Source organism: Macaca nemestrina, chromosome 13, assembly GCF_043159975.1.
Source record: "Macaca nemestrina isolate mMacNem1 chromosome 13, mMacNem.hap1, whole genome shotgun sequence".
Lineage (NCBI taxonomy): Eukaryota > Metazoa > Chordata > Mammalia > Primates > Cercopithecidae > Macaca > Macaca nemestrina.
Window position 1 is genome coordinate 36,374,150 of NC_092137.1, and position 21,004 is coordinate 36,395,153.

At 44.0% G+C, this 21,004-nt stretch overlaps 2 protein-coding genes across 5 annotated transcripts in view; one reads left to right on the forward strand and one right to left on the reverse strand.

The window, feature by feature from the left end:
- Positions 1–5,496: 5,496 nt before the first annotated feature.
- On the reverse strand, positions 5,497–6,597 carry LOC112423673 (WW domain-binding protein 11-like). The gene is made up of 2 exons (XM_024787648.2): positions 5,832–6,597; positions 5,497–5,725 (listed from the first exon to the last, which is right to left on the reverse strand). Exon 1 carries the CDS (start codon positions 6,498–6,500, stop codon positions 5,904–5,906), a length of 597 nt encoding a protein of 198 aa, XP_024643416.2. The 5' UTR covers positions 6,501–6,597; the 3' UTR covers positions 5,497–5,725; positions 5,832–5,903.
- Positions 6,526–21,004, forward strand: part of LOC105464838 (cysteine rich transmembrane BMP regulator 1) — a 196,452-nt gene continuing 181,973 nt past the window's right edge. For 3 of the 4 annotated variants that reach the window (XM_011712925.3, XM_011712926.3, XM_011712924.3), the window contains exon 1: positions 7,028–7,373. In XM_011712925.3, the coding sequence (XP_011711227.1) occupies positions 7,043–7,373 (331 nt within the window). In that variant the 5' untranslated portion in view covers positions 7,028–7,042. Of the gene's footprint in view, positions 7,374–21,004 lie in introns of all 4 variants that reach the window. The other variant, XM_011712923.3, reaches the window with a different exon arrangement.

The window sequence follows — 21,004 nt, forward strand, 5'->3', positions numbered from 1 at the left end:
TTATTAGTTCAGTTTTATAAAAAGCACTCCTTCTTAGGAGAAAATTTTAATTGAGTACATAACACTTTATTTAAAAACCACACAGCAAATAATTTGCCAGGTTACATGATTTGGCAATTTGTAAGGTTAAAACATTTGGTGATCCATAGCTAAACTCTCCTAATGTTGAAGGATCGAATGAAATAATAAATGTGAAAGCAATTTTTTATGTTAAAAAATTTTTAAAGCTTTACAATATAAGGTGCTTTTAAAGCAACAAGAAATGGTTTTTAACCTGAAGGGCCTCTACACTGGAGAGATGGGAACTTTCATTAAGTGTTTGAGGAAATTTGTGTGAATAAGTTTCTAGAAGGCAATCTGGCAATGCATGTCAAAATGTGCATAACTTTTGATCCCCAAACAACAATTTCACTTTAGGAATTTGCCAAGGAAAATAAATGGACCAGTGTTGGAAGATTTGGCTAAAAGGAAATGTATTGCAGCTTTGTTTATAATAGTGAAAATGTAAAGCACACAAAACCCCTAAATTTATGTTAATATGGAATCAGTTAAATATAACGCAATATGTACATTCAGTGGAATAATCATCAATGGTAAAAAGGATGCAGTTATTGATTCTAAAGATCAACATGCACATATATGTGAAAGTTAAAGCCAATTATGAGCTAGATACATATCCCATTTTATATTTTATACCATATGGGGAAAATAAACCTTCAAGGATGTGTCACAAATGTTATCAGCGGTTTTATCTCACCTGAGATAAAACCATTATAGGTGAAGTTTTTCTTTCTTCTTTTTTTCTTGTCTGTCTTTTCTCATTTTTCCCCCAGTAAGCATGTATTTGTAAAAATATATATATATATTAGAAGTAATATTGCATAGAGTGGATTCTGTCCCCATACTGCCTGAGTTTGAATTCCAATTTTTCCTTTATTGGAAAAGTAAGAGACAGTGTCTCTCTCTGTCACCCAGCCTGGAATGCAGTGGTATAATTTCGGCTCACCTCAGCCTCAACTTCACGAGCTCATGCAATCCTCCCACCTTAGCCTCCTGAGTACAGGCACACCCCACCATGCCTGGCTAATTCATTATTATTATTATTTTGTAGATACGGGGTCTCCTTATGTTGCCTAGGCTGGTCTCAAACTCCTGGGCTCCAGTGATCCACCCAGTCTGGTCTCCCAAACTGCTGAGATTACAGGCATGAGCCACCACACCCAGCCCAATTTTTCCTTTTAAATAGGTGTAAATGTACCTGTAAAATGCATTACCTACCTCATCAGGTTATATGGAGGATTAAATGTGGTAATATTTTAAGGTAATTTTAAAATATGCACATGGCAAACATTATATAAATATTTGTTATTCAGTAGTTAGAAAAACAATGGTCTTATTTCCATTTTGAGAAAACGTTAATCAGTATTTAAACTTTTTATATGCAAATTAGCAAAGAAGACAAGATATTGTCATAGATGTTAGCAATTTTAAATGAGGCCCATACAAAACAACAAAACTGAAAAGAAGAGCAGCTCACCGTTACCCAACTTACTGAATTGAGGTAGTTAAATACACAGGCCCTTAAGGCAGAATAGGACTGGGTTCTAAGCTTAATATCTGTACACACAGCTCTGAGACCTTGGCAACCTCCTATACCTCATAATCTCCTATACCTCAGATTCCTCGCCTGTAAAAAATGAAGACAACATAAGGCACTAGACATAATAGAAACCAGTGGTCTTACAGGACTCTGCCATAGATTACTTAAAATAAACTATATGAAGCATCTAGCATGTTGACTAGCAATTAATAAGATCTTTATTAGTGTTAGCTATTACTATTATCATTACCAATTACTGCTCTTTAAAATAAGTCAGAAACTGAAATGGGTTTGAGAAAATATCACAGAGGCTAAAACCCCAAGATGAGACACACTGTCAAAACAGGGCCAACAGAAGATCCTAAGAAGGAAAAAAAAATGCAATATCTGATCCAACAGATGTTGCACAGCAATGAATGCTGAGATATCAGAGAGCAGGGATTCCAGCTCAAGCATAAAACTTGAGGAGACACTCAATTAGAAGGACTCTAAAGATAACAATAGAAAAGGCAAATAATCATTTTATCCACAGGATACTCTGTATGGTTGGTATTCTTGTCCCTGTTTTACAGAGAAGACAGATTCAGAAAGGATAAATACCTTGTTTAAACTTCTACAGAGAGAGACCGTGTGTGTGTGTGTGTGTGTGTGTGTGTGTGTGTGTGTGTGTGTGTGTGTGTGTTTCAGGATCCTAGGCCAAACCTCAAAGAAAACCTGTGTTCTGTGCCGATGTCTTGTAACCCTTCTGGTAGTCCTGCAGTAGCTATCATTCACAGGCAGAGTAAATAAGAACCCACTTAGCAAAAATAAAGTATTATGGGGTGGTAATAGAGTTCAAGTTCAGATTCAGAGCCCAAGATGCAGACGGTTGAGTCTCCAAACTAGGGTCTGTCTGTATCACTGCAGTGGCCAAGCCTAGATTAAGTGAGAACCCATATATAAGTGATACCAGCTGAGGAGACCAGAGAGGTGGCATAAGAGGGTGAAACCGGCCAGACCTGTTACCTTGTTTTATTTGTAGCACTTTCTAATACGTATGCAACATTTTCGTAACACAATGAGGTTTCTTCTCTTGTGCAACTCAATTCCAACAGTATGTGAATCAAACTCAAAGGCAACTTCTACATTTTTCTTTTCATTTCAGGAAGAAAAAATACAAACAGCAGGCAAATCCCAGAGAGTGTGACTATAGGTGGGAGGCTGGACTAGACACTGTATCGGTAAGGTGGGGTCTCATACTAACATTCTGTTTATTGCCCTCTCATTTCCACTTTCTGCTTAGGCCAAAAAATGGGCACTGTGATTTTCAGACATTTTCAACAATGTATTAATTCCCGGGGTGGCCAATAGAGGGCAGACGATCTCTTCTTCTAGACCTCCATCAGAAATACTTCATAATTCCTGGTTCCTTCCAGACCTGTTCCCTGACTCCCCCACCCCTCCCTCACCCCAGCTTCGATGACTCCCTCCTGCCCCTACCATCCCTTTCAAGTACTGATTTTGAGGTATTTACTAAAACTAAGAGAAGGGCTGCAGACAATATTCAAATATCTTTTTGTCTGTAATTCTTCACTCTCTCCGTTTTTGAACTCATTCATGCATGCATTTTTATAAGTCCTGCCCTCTCCAATGAGCTGACAAGCTAATTGGGTTCAGAGTTATTTAAATAGCTATTTATAATGCAACACGACAAATGCTGCAAGCAGAGGTACTTACAAATGCTGTAGAACAGATAAAGAAGCTCAAGAAGGCTTCCCAGAAAGAGAGGCATTAAACCATATTTCATGTGTGGCTCTAATTCTTAACATTCGTTCATGACTTTCAGGGTCCATTCAATTTCAGGTAATTCTTCCTAGCCACTTTCACCCGTGACACCTGATTGTCATCATGTTGGGCTCGCCCGAACTCTTTCTGTAACCTTAGTCTGGTCTCAGAAGATAAGAAAATACTTTTGTATTTGAGCCTCAATATCATTGCCTCGGCTTCTCACTACCTTATTACCATCTCTCCTGGATCCCAGAGAAGAAAGAGCTGTTTCATAACTGAGCTCCTGATTCACACACTGGTTTCAGAAAAGCTGCCAGGACCTTGCACGTTTCTCATATGCCACCAGTTACTGGCTTCAAGGAATCCTATTTTCTCTATTGCTTCTATGACTATTAATTCTATGGCAAAGGGCATGTGTAATGTAACTTGATTTTTTTTTTTCTTTTTGAGCTGATACAATCATCTTCGTCGTAAAGAATCTCCCCAGTCCTTTCTAAACCTGACTTGAATTCCTGTGAGAAGTCAGCCTTTCTCATTTTGTATCTGTCCATCTACCTTCCAGATGGTTCTACCTCTGAAGTCCCAGGAACAACGAATAGTCATCTCCGTATTATCCTTTGCCTGTGCTCATCTGTAGCTTTCCTTAATCCTTAATATATCCCCTTAAAAATAAATAGAAGCTAAACTTTGACAATGTTTATTACCTCCTTCTTTCCTAACTACAGTAGCTTTCTCACTTCTGCCTTTTTCTCATCACCTGACCTTGGCTTTTCCTGTCAGGTCCTACAATGTTATCTGCTACATTTTAATGTCTTTATACTTGCATTTGAACAGAAATACAGATAACCTCCTCTGCAAGAGTGGAAGGGACCTTTTAACACAGAGCAATGATGACAGTTCGTTGGCAAATCCCACAGTGAAGGGCTGCTGCCTTGTTTGGTGACAAGAAAGAACAATGTTTAACAATGTGTATTTTATTTCTCTTCAGTTTTTTTGTTTGTTTTTCTTTTCTTTTTTCTTTTGAGACACAGTCATGCTCTGTTGCCCAGGCTGGAGTGCAAGGACACAATCTCGGCTCACTGCAACCTCCACCTCCTGGGTTCAAGCGATTCTCCTGCCTCAGCCTCCTGAGTAGCTAGGATTACAGGCACGCACTACCACGCGCAGCTCAATTTTGTATTTTTGATAGAGACAGGGTTTCACCATGTTTCACCATGTTGGCCAGGCTGGTCTCAAATTCCTGACCTCGAGTGATCTGCCCACCTTGGCCCTCCTAAAGTGCTGGGATTATAGGCATGAGCCACCAAGCCCAGTCTCCTCGGTTTTTCTAATAGAAAACCTAGCATATTTTAAATGATTTTGCCACTTAACACTTAAGGACCCTGTGGTAGTATGAGGGCCTTTGGAGATCATCTAATCTGACCTCCCACACAACTGCAGGAATTATTTCATTGCAACAACTCTTTAAACCCCTCTAGAAAATGCAGTGCTCACTCCCTTTTCCACTGTTGAACATCTTCCTCGTGGCCCTATAATAATCAGTGATAATTAATAAGCCTCTTCCTCTCCTTCGACAAAGAAATATGACAGGAGAAATGTTTAGTTTCTGATGCCAATCATGGGGGAATATTCCACTGGTAACTCTGGCTTTTGGATTCAGGATTAGAGAGAGCCGTTAAACTAAAATATTTATCATAAGTATAAATTTGTTCCACAAACATAAAATTTCAAAGATAGCTTTGTTTCCTCTTTCCTTGCACTGCCAGCTATTAACTTTGGGTTCATTAGTCACGATTTTCAGAATCCACTTGGCTGCCACCTTCCTGCAGCCAGACCATCTTGGATCAGAGGGTGGGCCAGCCATTCCCACTTCACACCTGCCACGGGATCGATTTTTTCCCCCATTGACCACAGTCATTTTTTGGTCAATTAATTAGTGTTATTCACTTTGGTACCCATCTTGTGAATGGCAGGCCACTACGGAGCGGATTACTACTTCACATCCCATCAGTGACAGAGCCATCATGACGAGGACCTTTTCTGACAACCACTGAAGAGAAACCATCTCCACACGGTGCATTTTGCATCACTTCCGTTGCTTCTTTACCTGATTTATCACAAAGACTATGTACCACACATCTTCTTTATTAATGCATTGACAATGAAGACAATGAACACCCACCACTTTTGTCCATGAACTGAGAAAGAAAACGGCAATGTCATATGGCGTTCATGGTGCATGAGATCTGCGGGGATAGTGTCACGTCAAGGCGTGTAGTCATCCAATCTTCGGCCTTACTCCAGGGAGAAAGATGCAGCTTTGTTACTTTCCAGTCACTCCCTCCCGTAACACAGCACCTTGGCGCAGACAGCAGAGCGACAAAACCCAGAATGAGGACAGTTCAAATTCAACTCAAGCTACAGCCATCCCAACAGTCCTCCCCAGCTCCCGCGGAATATTTACCAAGACCGTTTAAAGCACTTAATTAATTCACTTCAGCTTCGCTGGAGAGGTCTCAGGGTTCCCGAGACTCCATTACATAATATCTTTTACAAAGTCTATTCCCAGCTCGAGTGGAAGATGGATTCTCATCCAGTGTGCGGAGGTTCCATGCCTTTGCTTCCCTTTCCCGGGGTTCGATCCGGCAGATACCCTCCCGAGGCTGCAGCCATCGCCCCGGCCCCGAGCTTCTGGGGTCCCCGCCACTCTTCGAACTCCAATCTGGCCCCGAAGGTGCAGGCGCCTCGCCCTCCTGGCTCCCAGGCCGGCCGCCGCGGCCACGGTGCCAGCGAGCGCCCGGGACACCGCGACTCTCGCTGCTTGCTGGGTGCGCTCCAACCCTTCCGCAGCGCGCCCGCGGTGCCGGGGCCAGAGCCGCGGCTCGGTGGCAGGGCCGGTTCGGTGCGCCGGGCTCGGGGAGGAGGAGACCGAGAGGAGGAGGAGGCGTGTGAGGGAGGAAGGGCCCGGCCGCCCGAGAGGGGGAGGGGGAGGTAGAGGGGGCCGGCCGGGCCGGGGAGGGGGGTGGGGGGGCAGCCAATGAGCGGCGCGCGGCGCTGGGGCGGGGGGGGCGAGGTCTGGGGGAGGAGGTAGGATGGGGGAGGGCGCAGCCCGAGCGGCGGAGGCTCCAGCCATAAACAAGCGCCCGGAGGAGCGGCGCAGGAGTGAGGCGAGCTGGGCGCGCAGAGCGGACGGCGCGGATCTAGTGCTGCGCCACCGCGCCCACTCGGCAGCTCGGGAGGCGGGGACCGGCCCCGAGGCTGCGCCGCTGCGGGGCCGGCCGACTCGGAGGAGGAGAGGGAGGAGGCGCCGCCAGCCCGGGCTGGAGCCGAGCGCAGCAGCCACCGCCGCCGCCGCGCCAGAAGTTTGGGTTGAACCGGAGCTGCCGGGAGGAAACTTTTCCTTTTTCCCCCCTCCCTCCCGGGAGGAGGAGGAGGAGGAGGGGAAGCCGCCGCTGCCGCCGGCGCCAACGCTCGTGGGCTCGGGGTCGGCGCGGCCCGCAGAAGGGGCGGGGGCCTCGCCCCGCGAGGGGAGGCGCGCCCCGGGGGCCCCGAGAGGGGCGGTGAGGACCGCGGGCTGCCGGTGCGGCGGCGGCGGCGCGTGTGCCCCGCGGAGGGGAGGGCGCCCGCCCCGCTCCCGGCCCGGCTGCGAGGAGGCGGCGGCGGCGGCGCAGGAGGATGTACTTGGTGGCGGGGGGCAGGGGGTTGGCCGGCTGCGGGCACCTCCTGGTCTCGCTGCTGGGGCTGCTGCTGCTGCTGGCGCGCTCCGGCACCCGGGCGCTGGTCTGCCTGCCCTGTGACGAGTCCAAGTGCGAGGAGCCCAGGAACTGCCCGGGGAGCATCGTGCAGGGCGTCTGCGGCTGCTGCTACACGTGCGCCAGCCAGAGGAACGAGAGCTGCGGCGGCACCTTCGGGATTTACGGAACCTGCGACCGGGGGCTGCGCTGTGTCATCCGCCCCCCGCTCAATGGCGACTCCCTTACCGAGTATGAAGCGGGCGTCTGCGAAGGTACGGCCGCCCGCTGCGGGCCCCCTCCCACCTGGCCCGCGCCGCCCCCTCGGCGCTGCTTGCGCCGAACAAAGTTTGGCCGAGACTTTCTGGAGGAAAGAGGGCTCCGCGGGAGGAGGGGCGGCCGCCGCCCCCCGGGAGAGTGCCCCCGCGGCCCTGCGTTCCCTCTCCCTGCTCACCCCGGCGCTTAGGCAGCCGCGGGCGAGGTTGGGTATGGTGGGTGGGGGCGAGCGAGTGGAGGATCGCTCCTGTCCCTGCACTGACGCCCACACGTGTGGCCGTTCCAGCTGGGACTGGGTGGCCCGGCCTTGCACCCCGAGGTGGGGGCTCCGCGGGCGGGGGGCACTGCGGATTCTGCCGCGCGCAAGCCCCTGGGGGAGCCCGTCCCTACCGCCCTCCCCGCACTGGCGCAGTGTGGCACCGTGAGCTGCACACTGGCCGCGAAAGTCCTTTTTCTGTTGGCGGAGGAGACGTGTCTCCAGCTCGCACTCCCCGAGTGACTCTTTTATTATTTTTTCCTTGAGCTCTTTCTTCACCCCCTTCCTCCTCCTCCGCACATAAATCAGTTTTAGCCTCGGAATATGTCAGCCCAGGGGAAGTTACACACGGTGGTTACTCATTTATTTGCCCATTGAAAACGGTCAAAGGCTTTCTCTCCTGAAAGGAAAAGGGGGTGGGGGTTGCACCTGGGAGTGAAAAGTTCTTGCTATTAGTGGCTGCTTTTTAATAGCAGATATCCGCGTGTTTCCTATCGTGTTGCCGGTTCCTCCTTTTTGTTTGTTTGACAGCGGGGATTGTTCTGCTGGCTTCTCCAGCACGCATTGTGCTCCACGGTGTTGAGATTGACAGAGGGAGAAAGAGATTAGATTAGTGGAGTCTTTCTCGTTGGGAAGCCAATGTTAGTGCATGTTGGCCTTAATCTCTGCCCGCTTGCTTCGGCCTTCAGGGTGCCTGGTGTGGTTTGGGGTCTAGAGGGAGGCAGTGAGTTATTTTGATGTGGCTAACGGGTGCAGGGTTCGGTGAGCATCAGTTAAAAGTGGGATCCCTGCTCTGGCTGACGTTGGGCTGACGATGCTGTTCCGGGGGCATCCTGGCGAGTGAGCAGAGGGCACGCTGCAGCCTCGTTTCTGGGGAGGCGGCGAGGAGGGACCGGCGCCCTCTGCCCGGCGTGCCTTCCTCACTACTCACAGTCAGCACAGTCCAGGGAACGGTTTATTCTGAAGCATCTGTGTGTGTGTGTGTTTAGTATGCTGGGATACTGAAAAAGGAGGGGACAACCTTAAGGATAAAAATGGATCTCTTAAAAGGCTACAGTGCTGTGATTCTCTCTCAGTACACACAGACATACACATAGGTACTTATTTATACCTGTCTAGTTTTAGAGTTTGGGCAGTTCAGGAAAATAGGGGAGGCCTTTCTGGTTTGGAAGCTAGTGGGCAGTGATGAGTGAAGGGAACTCTTCTCAGAGGGGAGGGACTTGCTTTGCTGCACACAGAAGACATTGGGTTAGAAGAGTTCATTTGCCTGAAGTACAAAAAAGCCTCTCACCTGATATTGTCCCCTTTTATAACTTGTTTTTATGCCTTACCTCAGGAAAAATGGCCATGAGATTAACTTCTGATATCATTTTATGTGTTTTGACTTTGGGAATTCTGAATGACCTAGACTAAAAGATGCATCTTTGAACCCTGCCATTTGAAGTGTATAACTTAATCCAGCCTCTCGTAAATCTGAAAAGAACAAGCAACATGAAACACAGTTAAATGCAGTGGAAACTGCTGTGCTCCGAGAAGGACTTTTGCAGGTTCTGAAGATTCTAACCCTTGTTTTGTTTCTTCTTAGTCTGTTTCTGGTGAAGGAAATGCTCAGGGAACATTTACAGTAATCGAGTGTTTTGGCAGCAATATCCCATGTCACAGTATAGAGTTATTTTGGCAGTTTGGTGAGCCTTTCATTCCTCTGAAATGATGTGATCCCTCATAGCTTCCTTTTTTCTGGTAACACCCTGTGTGCTTGGTATTCGCTTTGAAATGCTTGGAAGGGTTTGTTGACATGATTATATCTCAATTAGTTTCTCTAGAAACACTTTTTATTTTGCAGGCCTGTTTTCAACTATCAGTATTGTGTGTCCAGGGCACTTCATTTAAAAAAAAAAAAAAATACTGAAAACAGCAAGTCAACTTGCATTCTAAATCTGTGAAACCAAAGTAAGGACAGTGTTACCTGGCATGATATAATGGTTGGATTTAGACAGATATTTTCAGTCGTGTGTTTAAAATTTCAATGTTTTCACTTAACGGCAAGATTTATGGAAAGCATGGGTTAAGTGATACCCCAACCTCCCCCCGATTTTTTAAGAAAGAATTAGAGGAGTCTTTAATGTCAGCAGTTACCTAGAAGGTATTGATTATCTCTTGTTTTTCTGTGAGTTTACAAGAAATTTCTGAATGGCCAATGTTTCCCTCAGTTTCCATTTTTATTCAGAAATTCACGTGGTGAAGCATGGTTATCATAACTAACATGAATAGGAATCAATACATTTTATTCATGTTAAAGTCTCTTTTGCTGCAATTTTTGCACTAAAATGACCCCTACTGGTTGTATCTGTTAATGAAAACTCTTGAAAACTTATTTAATTGGCTACATTGTAAAAACATATTGCATGGTATAGAAATATTATCATGACTAATCTCCCTGCTTTCAATGACATAATTTAAATACAAATTATATTCTCTGTTAGCCAGCTTGCAGTAATTTTTAGCTGTGTTTACTCTCATACTGGTTTAGTAGGGGAAAGAAATTCCGTTTTTAACTGCAGTTCACAAAATGAGTTAGATAAATCATGGGCAGAAATGAGCGCCTTTCAGCTTGTGGCTCACTGCCTTAGGTTTTTAAGGCATGCTGGCCCAGTTGGCTCTCAGTAAAAGTATATTGAATAAATGGAAGAACAATCCTATCCATAGAAAGAATGCTGAAGGAAAAAAAATATTTTCTGAATAATTAAATAATGTGATGAGTTGTGTGATGAGTTGTGTCCTGTGCACCATGTGAGGAGCCTGATACCTAAAAGTTTTTTCTCTACTTTCTCTCAGTCTAGAAAGTGCTTTTTGGGACTTGGGAGGGTGCAGGTCTCTTTCCTCTTTCCATTCATCTGCTGAGACCTCCTGTTGCTCTTTGCAGCATCCTAACTGGCCTGTTTTCTTGGCCATACTGCCTGCCTCCAGGGAAATCACCTAGAAGCCAGAGAAACAAGTGTGGATCCTGAACCCTGGAGAAGGAAATCTGGATGGAAAACATCTTTGGAGGATTGAAGGCAGAGTTTTGAAAAATTAACGAAGTGAGATTTTCTAGAAAGAAGGTTTTGATTGGACAGTGAGATTTATATTTTGAGCTAAGGGGGTGAGAGCCATTTCTTCTCCCATGTGTAATAGCACTTTATGCTTCTGTAAGGAGTGATGCAAGGTGGAGAGCATGACCGACCTTTCTGGGCAGTTAAAGGGCAGATGGTGATTTGTTTTGGCAGTTTGTACGGACAGAGTGATTAGGAACCAAGTGGAGACTGCTTGAGTCCCATTGTTCCGAGAACTCTGTTGTATTAGATTCAGGTGATAGCTGTATCAGATAAGCACCAGCTTTTTTCCTGTTGAGTATTTACTGAGTAGCTTCATCTTTTGGAACTTAGCATTCCCTATTTTTCGCCACTGCTGTCTAAAAACGACCTCTTTCAGAATGTAATCCTTTTATTTCCCCCAGGAATTTTAACGTTTCCTTTTATCCATTTTTCATTGGACAGTGTGTAGAGAACTAAGTATATGTAGTGGGGTACCTACAGCAAAGAACAGAATTTTGTTTCCTGAAACTTGCCATGCAAAGTTTCTTTGCTTATCCCCACTGACGACAGTCAGTGAAGATGATGGCTGCTTGGAAGAAAATGTGTGCAGGATCTGCTCCAGAGAGCAGGCTGCAGGAGGCCAGATAATGAACCCAAACATTTCGTTCTGCACAAGCCACATGGAAACCGCTCTCACCACTCTGTAGTAGGGCTTGAAGTTAAGAGTCCACGAATTTTAATTTACAAATTAAGTAACGGGAGAGGGGGGCAAAATATCAGCTTCTATAGTTAGAAAAATTAAGCTCTTGGATTTGTTTTCGAATAATGGGTTTCATTTTTCCTCTCAGAAGTCCTTAGGTAGGGAGGGAGCCCTTAGATCCCAGAGAGAAACAAGCAGAGAGCCTATAACATTATGTTAACAGGGAATGGGAAGAGAAACCAACGAAGTAAACAAGGAAATAATTAGTTCCTCTCAAAAGTAAATATTGACAAAACATGGAGAGACCAGCTATTCACTGCACTTAAATAAATGACAGGACTCAGTGACCTTCACTTTGATTGCCAGGCTTATAGAATCTTCACTGTTACCAAGGAGTCCTGTCACATAAAACACTTGGCAAAGGGCACATGGATTGCGTATTATCAGAATGGCAAAAATAGCAAGTCTGAAGATAGTTGTTGACATTCACACATATTGAACATTGACCAGGAAAATCTCCAAGATGTTGGCGGTAGGGTTGTAAGCAGTCAGATTAATGTATGAAGAAAACTGAACAGTCCTTAATCTGTGTGGGCATTACATGCATTTGTAGGATGTATTTGGTGACTTGGTACAGGTTTCTATGTTTTGTGTGGCTTGTTGAAGATGCGATGACCGGGATGAATGAGTGAACAGCTGGGTGAGGCAGGGGACGGCATTATGAAGTTGGGGGATATATTATAGATGAAACAGATGACCCTAAGGAGGTAATGAGGGGGTGGACTAAAGAATGACAAATGGGAGAAGGGAAAATATTGAATTCATCTTAGGGCAACTATATCATCCTTTGAAGAATAATCCAAAACACATTCCAGACATTAATTGTGAAATTCCTGAAAAATGTGGGTGTGCTTAACATCTCCCAGGCTATGGTGCAAGCAGAGATGATAGTGTTGCTTTAGCCTGTAAATACAAGAGGGTGGGAGGTGGTAAAATGAGTGGAAGGGAAATATGTTTAGTGAAGCGGGTTCCTGTAACACTGTGTTCCGTATGGCACGTTTGGTATCAGGATTTTGGAGACGCCCCAGTAAAGCTCATTTAATTATTTGAGGGAGAAACAGTAGACTAGCCGAGCATGCATGAATAACACATTGAAAGCTTTCCTTCTCAGAGGTCTAATTCTGCAAAGCTGCATTTTCAAAGATCTGACTTGCCTTTGCATGGAAATCAGCCACTCATTCATTGGTCTTCTATGCTGTACAAGGCCTTCTGCTGGGGTGAAGGGGAAACTGGGGAGCCCAGGGACCTCTCAGACGTATCCTTTGCTCTGTACACTCTTAAGATAAGAAAGACAGCAAGACTGCAAAAAGTCTATATAATAATGTAAATTCAAGCCAAGTAAAAGTGATTTTGCAAGTCTGTGTATGATTAATTGGCTAGTGAAATATATGGATAAAATTAGTTGTAGGAATCAGAGCATCTGAAGTGATCTCTTCAGGCTCTGGTGGCAAAGCAGAAAAGGGGAATTTGAATTTGAACTAGGTTTAGAAGTATGAGTAGTAGCCCTTTCTTTTGGCGGGGGAGGTGATCCTGCCCATTATCCTTAGAGCCTGTGCAATTTGTCTCAGAGTGTTTCTCAACATCTAAGAATGAAGCTGCATTCTTAATGCTTTAGTAGCTGTGCTTCAAAATAGCAAGTTTCCTTTTGAGAGTGATTTTTCTCTTTGTTCTAGCTTGTTTCACTAGTTGGATAAGCGTGGGCAGTAAACTGGGAGGTGTCCCTTTATCAGCACCTCTCAGCTTCACCCACCCTGCTGCTTGCCCTGGGCAGTAGCCTGGTCACATCTTTGAAAACCTCTGTTTACTCAAGACCTCCTAAGTCAAGACACAGGAATGGTTGAATATACCTCTATGTGAGAATACCCTCAAGGTAAACACTAAACTCTCAGGTGTTTTATCTTGGGCCCACATGAAAAAAATAAATGTTTTTAAAGAACCTATTTTCCTTTGTTGTAAAGTGAACAGGTATCAATTCCTTACCTCCCTCCTCCAGCCCCAGTTAATTCCCCATGTGAAAATACCTATATGTTGACAGAAAAGTGTAATGTTCAGGAACTTGGGGCTGGCTGGCTGTGGTGGCTCATGCCTGTAATCCCAGCACTTTGGAGGGCTGAGGCAGGTGGATCACCTGAGGTCAGGAGTTCAAGACCAGGCTGGCCAACATGGTGAAACCCCGTCCCTACTAAGAATACAAAAAAATTAGCTGGGCGTGATGATGGGCCCCTGTAATCCCAGCTACTGGGGAGGCTGAGGTGGGAGAATTGCTTGAACCCAGGAGGCGGAGGCTGCAGTGAGCTGAAATCGCACCACTGCACTCCAGCCTGGGCAACAAAGCGAGACCCTATCTCAAAAAAATAAATAATTTTTTAAAAAAGTAGAACTTGGTTTCTGGGGTCAAATCTGCATTCTGCTTCTGTGTGTCTCAGTTTTCTCATCTGTGTAGTCAGGTTAATAATGGGGTTGCTAGGACTCAGTGCATCCCTAAGAAGCAGTTAAAAGAATGACTGACACATGGAACATGCTTCCTAACAAGGTTCCTAACCAGTATAAGTGAAACAATTTTACGTGGGTTCAGTCTCTTCTACTTGATCCTCATCTACCTCAGTCATTAATCGTAAGCAGTTAAGGAGGTTGGGCTCTTAGAAAGAGAGCAAATTGTTACTGAATTCAGCAGTTGTCACTGTCCCAGCCCCCACCCCCATGAGTATTTTTTTATACCTTGTCTAAATAATTTCTACAAAGTTTGTATGTTTTGAGTAATGCTTTAGGTCAGATACTATTTTGCATTGATTTGTAGGAATTATAAATGTAACCATTTGTCTGGGAGCAAATAATTAAAAATATTTACTTTGGGGAGGAGGTAGAGGACCTAGATGTACTATAATCAGCAATGTGCACTTTGCTTCACATTATATTCTGGGAGGAAATTTTGCTTCTAGCTCCTGAGTGTGCACCCTGATGACCACTGCAGGATTTGGCCTCGCTTGAGCAAAGAAACAGCTTGTACTGACACAGCTTGACGCCATGGGGGCTGTGGTTCCAACCTGCTGCTGCAGTTGGTATAAACGAGGCAAAACCAGAGGTCAGAGGATTATCCATTCCTCTGTTCTTTTTCTAGCTCTACCTGTTTTCCTGCCATTCTTCTGCCTGCAAGTATTTACTGAGCATCAGCTATGGGTCTTGTCACTGTGCTATACAGTAGTGACACCACTTGTGTAAGCCAGTTTTCCTGTTGTTGAGACCTCCTAGGTTTGCTGTGGGGGTTAAATGAGATAAAACTGTGCTTCTAAAATTTTAGTGTGCACACAAATCACCTGGGTATTTAAAAATGCACGTTCTGATTAAGTTAGTCTAGGGTGATGCCTGTGATTCTACATTTCTAACAAATTCCTGGCTGATGCCAGTGTCACTGGTGCCAGGACCACACTTTAAGTAGAAAAAAGCTAGTACCTATGTATATAGCATGTATCACAGAGTATGGCATATTAAAAGACCTGATAAATGTTACCTGCTATTATAGTCATTATTTTTCAGCCAAAATAAGATATGGGCCTTGTTTTCACACAGGCCATGGTCTGATGGTAAATTGGAAAAACAGACAATTCATTACAATCCAGTTCAGTAAGCCATGAGATACGGAAGTGTCAAGCATGTCAAGAGCAAGTAAGAGGAACTGTCACCCAAATCTGACTACCAGGAAAAGTTTAGTGGAGGATGCAGCAACAAGAAAGACCTGAGGGTCTCCTCTCCTCCCTCCTTTTTCCTGCACATCTCGTGCAGGATGTTTTAGGAAAAAAAAAATAGGGCTTGGGGCTAGGCAAACCTGCGTTGAAATCTTAACTGTTATTTTTTTGATTGTGAGATCAGCTTGTTTAGTTTCTCTGAGCTTCAGTTTCCTTGTCTGTGAAACTGGAATATTAATAGCTTTCTGTTAGGTAAATATTGTAGTGAGGATTAGAGATTTATATATATGATTACATAGATGTATATATAAGATTATATATGTGTGTATGTATAGTGTGTGTGTATACACTAGTTTCTGGTACCAGATAGATTTTTAAAAATAATATTAATTTTAATTTCCATTCTATTTTCTGTCCTTTCTCATTTTCCCCTTTGTTAGGTTTCTCTGTATGTTTAAAAATTTACTTTGTGGACACACATCTCTTCAAAGGGGTGGGGATTTCAAGGGGGAATTCGAATGTCAGATGTTTGTCAAAGAGAAAAGAACCGTGAAGTACTGGGAGTACAGGGCCTGCGGACCAAGGAAGCATGCATTGGTTTGATCCCGTGCAACTACAATTCCCAGCGCCTTTGGCATTTCAGCAGAATGTGAACACTTGCTTGATTTTGTGCTTTGAGCCCCTACATCCAAAGAGCTATTTGAAATTAATATTTATTCTAAAAATGGCCTTTTTTTAAATATATACTTTAAGTTCTAGGGTACATGTGCATAACGTGCAGGTTTGTTACATATGTATACTTGTGCCATGTTGGTGTGCTGCACCCATCAACTCGTCATTTACATCAGGTATAACTCCCAATGCAATCCCTCCCCTCTCCCCCCTCCTCATAATAGGCCCCAGTGTGTGATGTTCCCCTTCCCGAGTCCAATGGCATACGGTTTTATAACAGTGAATTAAATTTCGTTTTATTGTTAGAACTGTCTGAGGATTTCTGGACATTACTGGAGACGTTGGAGACCCCAAGGATATAGCCAGGCCAGGTTGATATATCTCACTGAGGTTATGGAAGGAAACAGCAGCAAGCGTAGCCGGTTCAGAGACCTCTGTGGGCTTGGGAATGAGCAGGAGAGGGTGTGAGGGCCAGAGGCCATCTTTTCTCTCTCCCAGTCGTTCTAGCCATCTTTGATGTGCGCTAATACTTCAGGTTGGCCGTGGATTTGCACTGTCTCTAGGAAGTCTTTGTGATATAGTATAGTGTGGGGTAGGGCGAACACCTAGAATCAAATAATGTTACTATATCTTTAGTTCTTAGTGTAGGTATGGTCCCATTTTAGGAGAACAGAACTATGTATTCCTTTTTTTTTGAGACAGAGTCTCACTCTGTCGCCAGGCTGGAGTGCAGTGGCGCGATCTCGGCTGACTGCAACCTCTGACTCCCTGGTTCAAGCGATTCTCCTGCCTCAGCCTCCTGAGTAGCTGGGATTACAGGCATGTGCCACCATGCCGAACTACTTTATGTATTTTTAGTAGAGACGAGGTTTCACCATGTTGGCCAGGATGGTCTCCTGACCTTGTGATCTGCCCACCTCGGCCCCCAAAGTGGGATTACAGGCGTGAGCCACCGCACCTGGCTCAGAACTACATTTCCTTAACTGTGACTCTTTCCTTTGTGACTGAAAATAAGTATCATTTTTATCCAGTAAATGTTGGCTGAGAATTCGTAAGGTATATGCTTTAAATTGGCTTTTGTAGAACAAGGAGAGAGAACTTGATGAAGAGAAAAATCCTTGGAATCAGTGGTTTATGACTTTTTTTTTTCCTTTTTGATGACTGAACCTTATTATCGCATAGTAGAAATTGGATTTTCTTCCAGAAACTTCTTTAGTACCTCTCATTTGTAGCACTTTTATCAAGAGTGCTAGTATTCAGACATGTAACCTACAAACAAAATGAGAAAGACGTCAGAATAATACCGTAATTCAGACTATCCTGAGAACATTTATCTTCTGAATATTTTAAGAAAGAAAATTAAGTGTTAATTATATTGTAGGGTGTTGTCATTTTATACTTCAAGTTCCTGAGAAGAGAATTTGAACAGTTTGCTATTTGGAAATTTTAGCAACCAGCTACCTTGCCTGTGGAACTAAAGTTTAAAAAAAAGGAGAGGGAGTAGATGGTGGTCCATAGGCTGTAACTAGAAACTTTGCCTGTCTTATTTAGCATTTCAAAACAAAAACCATAAACAAACATCTCAGATTCAAAACGGAAAGGAATTTCTGGCAGGGCAGAATGAAACCTGAGACTGCAGAGTCCCAGTCTACAAGAGGTAACTTATTTAGCTTCTTATCCAAAGGCCACAGCAAAACGTTTCACAGCTGTGATTAAACAAAAGGCATCTTTTGTTGGAGAATTGTGATACTTCTTTTTAAGACTGCAAAAGACCTGCCAAAATAAGGCAAAGCTACCTTGAGGATGTTTGACCTGAACTAGACTTTATGAAGTAGTTGGACCACTTCGGGCCTTATGGTGTGAGGAATGTGGGATGCATAGTCTTGGACCCCTCTGTGTGTGTGTGTGTTTATAAGTGAGTAGAGATAGAATATTCCATCGTGTTATCAAATGCAGATCTTGAAAACCTTTTCTCACTTCCCATAGTTGGGAGCTTTGCTTTTTTTGAAAAGTACGGGCTTTTACAGTCTGAGTGAGAAAAAGGGATGGATTTTAGACAATTTTATCTCTGAAAGTCAAAGTAGAAGGATTTTTAAACAGTTGGAGACAGAATGGGTATACTGTGTGCTTCTCAGAGCCACTGAGTTCCTATATTTCAGGCAGATTTTAAGATTTGCTACCACTACCTATCACATAAAAATGAAAGACCAAATAAATTTCTGTATTTTAATCAAGAGTGTGACTGTATTTGTGTATATCCTAGCTCATTTCAGAAAGGGTTTGAGGCTGCCCAGAAAGGTAAATATTACAGAATTCTTGTATTTGATAACATGATGGAGAAAAAAACAGCCATGACTTTTGAATCCCCTTCATCCCTTAATAGCCCAGTGACTTAAATAAAACCCCTCAACTTCCCTTGGCATCACTTTGCCGTAATTTGTCAAAAGGGAATTAAATAGTTACCTACCTGAAGACAGGGGAACTGAATCAGATGATATCTTAAGGTCCTACTGGTCATAAGATCTATGTTTTTATGACCTAGAAGTGATAGACAGGAGTCAAGTATTACCTTGTGTTTGCAGAGCCAGGGAAGGAAAAAGTGGTAGTGTCTCCATGACTGCCAGGTGCTGTAGACAGAAGGGCTTAGAGGAAAAGATCAAGAGTTCCTCCTTGGTTATGTTTATCAAGCAGCAGTGGAGACAGCAAAGCATAGTGTTGGGAAGTTAGTGACAGCTTTTAAATGCCTGAAGTCTTTTAAATCATATTCACTGTGGCCTAGTCTGGATTCAGGGTAGAACGCAAACCTCTCTTACGCCTTCGCTGCCTTCCCTTTCTCCATTTTCTTATGTACCTCATTAATTATTAAGACTATGAGGTAGGTAGGTGACAGAGACTGCAAAGGGAGACGCTAGAGGGAAGACAGGCAAAAACTTGCCCATATTCACATGCGCATTTCTGCCTCTGACACTAGGAGAGAGTTGAGTAATTGCTGTTCTTCCTAATACTGCAGGCAGCAGCCAAATTCTCCACATTCTTTTACCTTTGCTGCTGTTTTCACTTGCCAGGGAGTTTCCTTAAGGAGCAGACTGAATTTAAAGAAACATAGCAGTAATAGTGCATGAAAGGGGTGGGGGGTCACTGGCCAAACGTGGCATGTTGGTGCCTCCCATTGGGAGGATGAAAGGATGATTCCTGCAGAGGGACATGCTGCACACTGCGCAAGCTCCCTCACCTCTGTGTGCGGCTGAGCCACTGACCAGGAAGCTCTTTGCTTGTATGTGAGACAGCAAATATTCACTAAATATGTTTCAAGTACAAGCCGACTGCGAAGCTTGGAAAGTTGTCCAGAAACTTCACCCTTCCTTTGCATGTTGTCCAGCGGCAGGGCATTGAGCGAGGTTAGGGTAGTATGAACCTGGGGCTCTAAAACTTAAAGTAATAGGCATTATTCGAAAGAATATGATGCCCAGCAGGGCTTCCAGTGTATATTAGCAATCAGCTTGCTTGCCTTGTGGTTATTACATTTTTTGCCAAGAGCAGCCTTTCAGAATGAGGTGCTAGTTAATTCCCATTGGGCATTTATTCATTAATAAGTCTGCTGAATGTGAAATATTCCATTTGGGAGTATGTGATACGAGAAAACTCAGCGGCTAATTATTACGTAGCTCTCTTCCGTGATTCTCACTTTCAATGCAATTACCTAAACCACCAATTCCTAGCTATGTAAACTTACATACTTTTTAGTTTTCTATAATGTTTTGCTTTTTTTTTTCACTCCAATCTGTGAAATTGTTAAAGGTTTACTAATACCTGAGTAAACATTTTATGTTACACTATGGCTTACTCTTTCTTTCCGTTTTAAAAAGATAGTATCAAAAGTTAAATCCCGTTCCAGATCTTACCCGTCTCTCTTCCAGGCTAGATTTCTGGGATGGGGTGGTGGTAATTTACTAACCTGAGCTTTTGACCAAGCTAGGGTCTCCTTTACTCTTCTTTTGGTATGTAAATAGGTCTTTATTTGCTTTTCTTCCAGGTTGGTTGGTGCATATTAGCTTAAGAACTTTTAAACCTTTGCAGCAGTAATGAGAATCTGCATGCCAGGGTTCCAGCATTTCTCTACAAAGCAGCCCGTGAATGCATGTGTGTTTGCTGTAGTGAGGGGTCTATGTTAGAAGGTCAGTTCAAGACCCCACTTGCCCACACCTGTGTGCTGTGGTTCGGCCCTCCTCCTCTGGTGGATCCCTACCACAGCCCAGTGCCTGCTGGATCTCAAGTGTCCTGAAAGCCATTGGAAAGATGCTTTCCAGCAATCTTAACATTTGCCTCCATGTTCTTCCTAGCAAGGATGGGTGCACACAGCTTTCCAGCTACTGGTCAACCAGCCATTGGCAGAAGGTGCTGCAAGAGTCAATTCCTCTTTGAGGATCCCTTCCTATAACAGTGTCTGCACTAACCACAAAAAGTTCTATAGAAATGTTTGCAGGGGGAGCTTTTGACCTGCAAACATTTCTTCAGAACTTTTTGCCATATAAGAACCTATGAAATGTTATATGTAATATAAGTCGGAAATGTTGCCATATAGGAACATTCGAGAAGACGATAAATGTGAGAAAAGTGATAAAAGTTTATACAGCGAGGATCTGTACAAGGTTGTGGTAGATTTGCTGACCTAAAAAGATATACCCAGGGTAGTAAACTGTTTCTGTAGCATCAGCCACTGGGCCCCTGAGTGGGAATACTCTTTGAGAGACAGGAAGCTAATTCCTTCTTTGAATGTGTAGTTAACTTTGTGCCATTGGATGTAGGGTGTGCACGTGCATGTATATTTTTTCAGTTGCTGAAGGCACAACACAAAGAATACTGTGCATTGTATTATAGATGTGCTGGAAACAACGCCCCAGCTTGAAGCAAGTTGACTGTAGTATCTACTCTGTAGATCAGCAAACTGAAAATGACTTCTTAATAAAAGGCTGCATATTGTTTTACTTCTTGCATTTGAAAAAACAGTTCTAATTAAGATGCTTTGGGTTTTAAACTGCCTGTTAATTGGGATATCTGTAAGTAGGCAAGTAGAGCTTCTGAATATTGCTGAGTTCTTTCTTGGTGATTGGGACAAAAGTGGTTTTTTTGGATTTTTTGTTGTTGTTGTTGTTGTTGTTTTAATAGTAGGCCATCATTAAACAGT